This window comes from Phalacrocorax carbo, chromosome 7 (assembly GCF_963921805.1).
Source record: "Phalacrocorax carbo chromosome 7, bPhaCar2.1, whole genome shotgun sequence".
In the NCBI taxonomy this organism is placed as follows: domain Eukaryota; kingdom Metazoa; phylum Chordata; class Aves; order Suliformes; family Phalacrocoracidae; genus Phalacrocorax; species Phalacrocorax carbo.
Window position 1 is genome coordinate 3,789,164 of NC_087519.1, and position 9,573 is coordinate 3,798,736.

The 9,573-nt window shown below is 44.3% G+C and overlaps 1 protein-coding gene across 1 annotated transcript; it reads right to left on the minus strand.

Moving 5' to 3' along the window:
* Window positions 1–954: 954 nt before the first annotated feature.
* On the minus strand, window positions 955–8,929 carry MTFMT (mitochondrial methionyl-tRNA formyltransferase). The gene is made up of 9 exons (XM_064456098.1): window positions 6,932–8,929; window positions 5,841–6,053; window positions 5,303–5,425; window positions 4,383–4,485; window positions 3,733–3,808; window positions 3,073–3,164; window positions 2,468–2,549; window positions 1,736–1,818; window positions 955–1,417 (listed from the first exon to the last, which is right to left on the minus strand). Exons 1-9 carry the CDS (start codon window positions 7,081–7,083, stop codon window positions 1,217–1,219), a joined length of 1,125 nt encoding a protein of 374 aa, XP_064312168.1. The 5' UTR covers window positions 7,084–8,929; the 3' UTR covers window positions 955–1,216.
* Window positions 8,930–9,573: the final 644 nt, after the last annotated feature.

The following is a 9,573-nucleotide window of genomic DNA, read 5'->3' on the forward strand; positions in this document are numbered from 1 at the left end:
TTGCAAAGTTGTTCAGAGGGATTAAGAATAGAAATTATTTAAATGCAGATACAGCTGAGCTCTGATGTGGATTCACCTTGTAGTACTACAGGACAGTATAACTAAAGGGGTCAACAATACCTAACATCGATAAAGCAGATGAGCCAGTTCTTTATTCAATTAACTGAAATCTCTAGTAGTCCAATACCGAAGAACTCTGCAAGATCAACACAAAGCTTGAAATTATTCAGTATATTCATCAAGCACCAAATGTTTCTTGTTAAGGAACATAATTGTTGGTAAAAGAAAATATATTAATAGCCAAGAATAGAAAAAAAAGGAAAGGTTGATCACACAGAACATGAGACTGCTCAGAAAAGCCCACCCAGCAAACACCACCGAAAAAGGCAAGTGCACACAGCTTCAGGTACGGTACGATACCAGGTACGGTATGATGCCAAGATGCTGCATCAAATTCCAGTCGGAAGTACAGGATGTATTTGTGTTACAAATAGTTAACTCTGGAGAAAACTATCACAGGCAGGAAAAGATTCTCCAGATGCTCCCAGCTGAGGCTTAGTTATTCACCAAGACGTGGGGATACAAAGATAGTTTAGGGGTCCGCAAGACAAATCAAACTAGATAATCTAAGAGTCTCACAGAGCTTTAAACTCTGACGTAGAGCAGATACCCTAGACAAATCCCATCCATTCCTTTCACTAGAAAATATTCCATGTGTAAGTATCGCACAGCACCGCATGGATACTTTTTTGCTAGGCATCCTATCAAAGATGAAGATATTTGACATAAATTATTTGGAAATGAAACAGGCTTCTGCCCTTAGAATCTCGCTTTTGTGAAACCACTATGAATTACAGAGAAGCACAGCTTTTTAAAATTTCTACATTAAAGCAACTGTGCAGAACTTGTGCCTGACAAAAATTATACTGAAAGTCCTCAAAAACAAACAGAAAACATTGTATAAAAATAAATTTATTACCCAACCATGGAAACAGGAATTTATTCACTACCTTCAGCATTCACAGAGATTCCCTTCCTTGGTAGGGAAAAAGAAATGAGTATCACCAGGAATCCATGAGAAAAACATGCAGATGACAGCAAGATCAAATACTTGGGGAGGAAAGCCCTTAACTACGTTAAATGTTACAGGTGGGCATTGAAATAGTTGATATTATGACAAACTTACAGATGTCTTCTTCCACATTTTAAAATACACTTATTGTTTCACATCCTGTGCTAATACTTCCCTCTCTTTCAGAGTCTTTTTTGTCGTACTAAGTTTGAGTGTTTGAAATCTGCACTCCTGATGAACCGTTCTTGAGTTCTGCTGGAACCAAGAATGCATATATCCATTGTAGAAGTCAACTGCTGTGAGCTTCTTCCTTAATACGACTGTTTTAATTCCAACCCAGCCTTCCTAAAAAAATAAAAACAAAAAATTTGGCAGTAAGCTGCTTCCATGTTTTAAAATTATGATCTTTAGCTGTCACCAGGCTGGCTTACAGAACACATTTTATTTAATGTCATCATGTTTACATTACAAGTCAAATTCTCACTTGCAAGTGAAAAGCCTGAAAGTGGAAAATCCTTGAGGTATCAAATAAAAAGACTGGTGTTAATCCAAACTAGTTCAGTGCAGATGACAGATAATTAAGACAAAAGCTACATAATACACAAATACTAAAAACCTCATATCTACGGCAGTGAATATAAAACAAATGGGGAAAAAACCTACCTTGCAACGAGCTAACAGCGTTTGGGACACTTTATGGTACAGTAGTGAACCAGGAACAGCTCCACAGTCATTTAATCTTTGATCTAAAAGCAAAGCAAGATTGCCTTGCATTTTTATGCCAACAAGTACAAAAAAAAAGTTTTAACACTTCAATCCCTTTGAAGCATGATAATCGTCTTGAGTCACTATTTTGGTCAAAAATATTTTACTGTATTCTGTGTTTTGTTATACCCAAATCAGCAGGGTAGAATTGGAACAGTCACTCTCTGGCACTGCTCCCTATCTCCTCCACCAACAGCCACTGAGCCCTGTGTGCTCTGGCACGCTGCTTGGCCCACAAGGCTCTCAGACTCACAGGCTACCACAGAAAACTGTTTCAGTGACAGTACAGAGGGAGAGCTTTCCTCATGAGAGATCCCAGCTAAGGGCATTAGAAGAGGATCTCCTAACTAATGAGAGGATTAAAATCCTCCAGTCTCAGGATTCACAGGACTACACCTGCTGCTCTCTCAACATCATCACAAAGCAGAAATGCTCTTAAAACCTATCTTATGTTCTTTTTTGGGCACAGAAACTTATTGCACTGAGCATATGTGAGACTGACTTAGTTCTACGGGAGCTTCAGAAAGCAGGACTTAAAGCTATTGTTTAGTGCACTTGGTTACTATCTTCAAGTCAATGTTTGAAGAGACAGGAAAATTTAACTTAACAGAATCATTTAAAAGTAAATACCAGCAAGACCAGGGATATTATCCACTTCCACAAAATCCAGAAGTTTAACAGTACTGCCCTTCCAGAGCGTCTGTAAAGGAAACTGGAAACAGAAGCAGATGACACACTGAGAATATTTTCACAATTTCCAGGCAACTGTCTAGGTTTTTCTTATGCAAGATACTGGTGATTAATATTAGGGCAAAAATTAGGTCTATGTCCAGATAAGAGATTTTCTTTATCTAGTTTTCCTTGTTCTTCTTCATCTCATTGACAAGCAAACCATTAGCGTGAGTTAAGCAACTGGCTATAGTAGCTGCTCAGTTGCCCTGTTTACTGTCATGCAAAGATGTGACTATAGTGTTCTGAAACCCTCCCAAATGCATCAGTGGAAATACCAGAGTTAAGGAAACAAAACTATTGGACACCTGGGATCAAAATCAAGAAAATTCTTCTCCACTCTAATTCCACCTCCAACAGTAAACTACGCTGGGATTTAAAAACGTGTGCTAGGTTTTGGAGGCTAAAGTAACTAAACTTGAGTTTTAGTCATTAGTTAAAGTATCTACACCAAACTCAGACATGCTACAGGACAGAAAAGGGTTTAAAAAAATCCACTGTTTTACCGTACTTCCTATTGCACGATGCAGTTGAATTATTTGTGCAGCCGTTTGCTGTTCCCATTTTATACAACTCTTAGCTATAGATATCTTAGGAGCTGGGGGGGAAAAAACAGAAATTAAAGGACTCCATATCTTGTTTTTGCATCTTTTTGCAAACAAATAGCTGTACTATTTTATCTTGTTTTAAACTATTTTAAAACAGATTTTATCCTGACCAACGGCAGGTTTACCATCTAACCATATGTACGTTAGACAACTGGAGAAAAGATTTTGTAGAAACCTCAAATTGGCATATTTATATTTTATTCTCAGCTGTCCTCTTATTTACCTATCACACTGAAAACAGATAACATACATTTACAAGCACGGCTATAACATTTCTGTTAGTATTATAGCCACAATGAATAACAAACTGGCACAGATTTTGTGATGTTGCTAGTGATTTTGATATTGTACTGGCATCTGGAAAAAAGTCAATGTAGTTAAGTCTGAAGAATTCTGAAGTATTTTTCCGCTCTGTATGACTTTAAGCCAGAGAATACAGTGAAGAGACATATTACAAAGGTATCTAAGCAAACTATAACCCACCAGAGTAGGAAGAAAATTAGTTTTCCAACTGTTAAAAGAAAAAACAAACAAGGTGCATTACATACGTGTACCTACCAAATGTTACTCCTTCTTTTGGTTGCTCTTTTTTATTTTGTAAACTTTCAGGCAAGTTTTTCAAAACTGATATCAGCTGCAAAATTTAATTTTGAATTAAATATTAACAAAGCTAAGTAGAGTATATTTATTAAGAGTAACAGTAAATCCAAGACGTACAAATACAGTATTTAATTCTTCACCAGTGAAACTTTCTTCTGAGCTTTTAGAAAACCGGTCACTATATTCGGAAGACTTGTATCATACACACAGTCACACTAAAGGCATCCTTCCCAGTGAATCACAAATAAAAAACCCCAAGTATTCTTTTATGGATGATCTCTCTGGTACGAATCCTAGAACACGACAAAAGCTGATGAAAAAGCAGATATCCACTTCAGTGAAAGAAGCAACTGCACTGTTCCCCACAAAGCACTTGAGCTCCTCACTGCAGAGAAGCAGAAGGGCCACGCCCAGGACCAACACTGACAGTTTATCACATACCACTCAGCTCTCCTCTCAGCAAGGCAAAGTGCTCACACACATTAAGTTTCAGATCACTCTCCTCTTATCAGTTGCAGTCAATTCAGAACAAGATTAAAAAGAGTTCTGTTTACACATGTGAAAAGCAAGGTACCAATCGGAAGTGACACTAGCTTGCATGATTTTACCATTTTTGCACCCATCTTTGATAACATCACTTCCAGCTCCTTTGCAGTGCAGTGGGGAGGAACAGCAAATTCTTCTTGCTTAATAATTGGACCTACATCAAACCTACAGAGCAGAAAACATACAAGCTTACTGGAGAAAAAAACTCAACAACAGTTCCAAAGCTTGCATGCAGTGCATTAACTCAGTTACTAATTACCCATTTTTCCCCCCTAGAACTTCACTTTTTACACATTATCAAATAATGTTTGGTTCACAAGACAACACAGAGAAAAGAGTATCAGATATATCTTAGCAAGTAAGATTCATCTCAACAAACCGAGGTTGTTAGGAATGCACAATTTACAGTTCAGACGCATAAGATCTTGTAAGAAACAACCTGAAGTACTCAGAAGAAATTTGTTTTGCCTTTCCCGATATCTATTATCAGACAAGCATCTAAGAAAGAATAACTATGATAATGTGTTTTCACAAGCCTTTTAAGCCAGAGTTTGTGCTGAAACTAAAACATAATATCTCTCTCATCCCTACACAGGCAATTTCTTGTCCTCTGTTTCACTTACAGAAGGCTACAGGTGTCTCTGAAGTCTGAAAACCAGATCTTTTCTGTCACGTCATACCTAGCCTATCCATTGAGCTGTGTGACTGTTCTCTGTCTGCTCCCTGTACTAATGCTAAGAATTAGAGAACAGCCCTAGAGTTTAGACTGCAAATGACACAGTCAGTAAAACGCTGTATTTGTTACAAGTCTCATATGGCCAGATGAAATACCAAATATTAAAATTTGAAACACTTAAACACACACATTTAAAAAAATAGTGATTAAACAGAGTGATTTAAATGATGGCTTAAGTGGCGACCATTTAAAGTCCCGAGAGGCAAAAAAAGCAGTGAGTTGTTTTGGGAAGCACATCTAACATACCTTTTTGGTCTTATTTCCATAATTGTCACACCAGTCACTTTATCACCATGAAGCACAGTGTGGACTATCGGTGCAGGGCCACGCCATCGTGGGAGACAGCTGGGATGGACATTCAGCACACCACTGGATTGAAGCATTAAAAAGTTAGAACAGGAACAGTACATAAAGCCGAACCCATATGTAAATGGGTGTGCAACATTACACTGAAACTACTTTAAGAATTAACTCCTCAGACCTTATGAAGTGTTACTGGTTTAAATATACATTTAAAGGAAAACTCACACTATATAACCTTCAGTTTCTCGGTGAACACAGAAAGGGAGATGTGAGGAATAAAGGTAAGCACATTATGCTGAACGTATACCTAGATCTACATCAATGTGTTAAAGAACAGTGAACCTCACAACAGACACAGGGCTAAGACAGTGAACCCAGGCAAGAAGCTGACCTTGCCTGCTACAAGTCACAGGTGCTGACTCCAAACCAGAGCCTGCCTTTGTTAACAAAGCAGCAATGGATGTCCTGTCAACTCACTCACTATGGGAACTGCAGAATAAGGTCCTCGCTTAGGAGACGTCCGAACGATGCCACCACACCCACATCAAACTGCCCCACAGGTCCTGTGTGGGGCCACTCATGCACAGGCAGCTGGAGCTCCCGGGCACAGCTCCTCACAGGCAGGTCCCCAGGCAGGCGGGAGGGCAAGGTCACCACCTCCAGCCTGGACACCAGCGAGTCCCCGCTGGGCTCCCTGGGGTAGACAAGGCGCTTAAGGCCTCATGCAGACAGAGCAAGGGAGAGACGAAGGCCAGATCACCTCTGCCCCTCACTGTGCCTCTGTGCCCTTGCACAGCACCTGCCCCTCCAACTCCTATTCCCTACTTGGTCCCCAGCCTCCCAGCCCTGCCACCCCCAACCCCCTCACCACCCCTGGCTTCCTCCTTTCAAACCCAGACCCCCCTCACACAGTCTCTTCCCCCCTTCCAAGTCCTGCCCCCCCATGATTCCCCTCCATCGACCCACTCCTGACACCATGGTCCCTGTCCCACCCTAAGGTCCCTTCCCACCTCAGCCCAACCCAGTCTTTGCCCCCACGACCCCAGCTCATCCCCCAATGGTCCCTGAACCCCATCACCGGCCCCCACCTCGCATCCATCGGCGCCCAGCCCTCCCTCACCACCCACAGCCCCTGACGTTCCCATCCCCTCAGCCCGCCCGTCACGTCCCCTCAACTCCCCACGTCCCCTCAACTCCCCACGTCCCCTCAACTCCCCACGTCCCCTCAACTCCCCACGTCCCCTCAACTCCCCACGTCCCCTCAACTCCCCACGTCCCCTCAACTCCCCACGTCCCCTCAACTCCCCACGTCCCCTCAACTCCCCACGTCCCCTCAACTCCCCACGTCCCCTCAACTCCCCACGTCCCCTCAACCCCCCACGTTCCCTCAACCCCCCACGTTCCCTCAACCCCCCACGTTCCCTCAACCCCCCACGTTCCCTCAACCCCCCTGTTCCTGCCCCCTCCGCCCCCGTCCCCTCAGCTCCCCGTGTCCCCTCAGGCCCCCGCCCCCCTCTCACCGCCCCGGCCCCCTCCCTACAGCCCCCAGCCCCCTCCCCCGCCGGCCGGTACCTGGCCGCTCCCAGGGCTCTCAGAGCGGTGACGGCGAAGCGGTCGGTGCCGAAGAAGAGCACCCGCCATGGCGGCCCCGGCCCCGCGCGCCCCACCGCCCCGCGCGCCGCCTTCACCCCCTCGCGCCAGGCGCGCAGCAACCGGCCCCGCATCGCGGCACTTCCGGCAGCGAGCGATGACGCGCGCAGAGGGCGCGGGACCCGCCTCGCGGGCGGGGCGGGGCGGGGGAGGGGGTGTCGTTCGGCCGACCCCGGGGCTGAGGGGCGGCGCCATCTTGGAGCGGGGCGGTGTAGTGGGGAGCGGCCAGGGCGGGCCCGGGCGGGGCTGTGCTCCGGGGTCCGACCCTGTCTTCTCTTTCTCCGCCCTGTCGGTGCTGCCCGGGCGGGCGTCCCCCGTGGCGGTGGAGCGCTTAACCCTGGCCCTCGTGACCGTAAATCGGCCGCTCCGGCTCAGTGCGAAAATCACGCGGAAAAAGGTCGGGGCGGAAAGGGGTGTTGACACCGCAGCCACTGGTGTTCTGCTGGCCCCGATGCGGCGTTGGGAAGGCTGATTTGTGCCTGCCCCTGCGGGCAGCTTTGTTTTAACAGTGATTATAATGTAAAGAATGTTTTCTTGTAAACTATGGGGTCAGAATAACTACTTAACTATCTTCTCCCATAACATAAGAACGAAAATATTTTATCGTTCTATTCAGGACATTCTTTTCCCCCATGCGAAGATGGTTTATTTGCACAGCTTTTCATTTAACATAAATTACATACACAAATTCCCTACGCACCTAAGTCACAGTATATCCCACACTCTTCGACACTAGGAATTTCTAAAACATGGAATGTGAGAATCTGGAAACATTTCCTATATGCCAGTGAAAACACGGGAATTACTCAGAAATTGCATGACAGAATTTGTCGGACGGATGCACGAGGGAAGGATCGCTAAGGAAAGTGAAATTTTGTGCCGCACTAACCAGCACTGTGCTTATTAGTTCCCTTTTTCAAGTCTGTTTTGCCCACCCGTTAGGGCTTTCTTCTCTCAGACAAAGGGAGACAAATGAGAAAGTGCTGTTACGGGTAAAAAAAATTAGTTTGGCCATCCCAACTAACGTGCTTACATTCCTGCACCCTGAAAAAAGGAGAATACGCTGCCAAATACTGAGGTAATTTCCTAGCTGAGAATCAGTACATAAAAATAAATTGCTCCAGAAAATTTAATTCTCTATTACCTGGGGAGACCCGTGAAAATCCTCAGTTTAGTCGAATGCAGGACACTCTTCAGTTCCAGCCATCTCATCTCAGGGTGCATAGATGAAATGATATGGTAAAAGAAAAAGATAAACAAAAGGTAGCAAGGATGAAGGAACGGCTTCTGCTTGAGAATTGATTAAAGCAACCAGCAGTTCATCCTGAAAAACGGGCATGGGAAACAGGGCAGGCAAGCAGTCTGTCTTATCATAGATAGCATGGAGCTGGTAAACAGGGAACAATTAATTGTTGCACAATAATTAAGCTATTACAGGCACCTAACGGGTATCAGGCCCCAAAAGAAAGGAAGCAGTGTTCCACACAGCCTGTAATTTGACCACTTATCTCAGATGCTGAAAAAATTTGACCCCATAATATCTCGGATGCTGAAAAATACTCATGGTTTCCAGGAGCAGCCAGCGCAATTGCTGGAAGACAGGCTGGAAGGAGACGTCCTGTGTCATGCCATGGAATACCAGCTCTCTGAGGTCTTGGGTGAACCACTGGATTTATCACCAGCACTCCAGAAAGGCCAAGGACGTACCGTGCATGTCTGGGTGGCCCAAATGCCGCCTGAAAGCTGGGAATTTGAGCCCAGCACCCGGCTGCTGCTCGGTGTTAATTTCCAGGTATGGGAGCGCAGCACGGGAGGCACTGGATGTGTCAGCAGCACATCGGTGCTGGGTGCGGAGCTTCACCTGCTGCTCGTCAGGCAACTTAAACCCTGGAGTCGGATTCACAGTTCTGGCAGTCATTAAGGCTCCTGGAGATACTGAAACTCCATGCTGAGTTTTTGCCAGACTTGCACATGAAGTAATTAATGTTTAATTTGCAGTGAGTTTATGAAGTGGACTTAAATTCACTCCAGTATACTTGCTCCCAAGTAATTCATCCTCAGCTTTGATATGACTGTACAGTTCAGATACGGCTATTATTTAGTATTATGCCTTGGACACAGTTTACATGAATTTCAACCAAAGATTTATTACAATATAAATTTTTCCAGCAGAATGAATACAACAATCTGATTGTTTCATGAAAAAGGGAAAAAAAAAGCTCACAAATCTTGCTTTCCTGCTGCATTTGAACTCTGCTTTTGTACATGGGGGGAAAAAAACCCAACCCTGAATGTTTAGTTATTCTGTAACCAGGCATTTCGGGTCAAAGACACAGAAGGGATCAAAAAAGATAAGCAAAATTAAAACGCCAAGGTCAGACAAGTTCTTCCTAAGTCTAGTGAAGACAAATCCGAGGAGGAAGCAGAACACAAATCAACGTCCTGTCTCGACTTTGCTTCCTAGCCAAAGACACTGAAAGTGTCTCCAAGAAGTAAAAAGATATCTCCCGTTGAAGAGTGCCAGTGTTGTCAAGAGAAATATGAAATGAAACACTCGCAGCCAT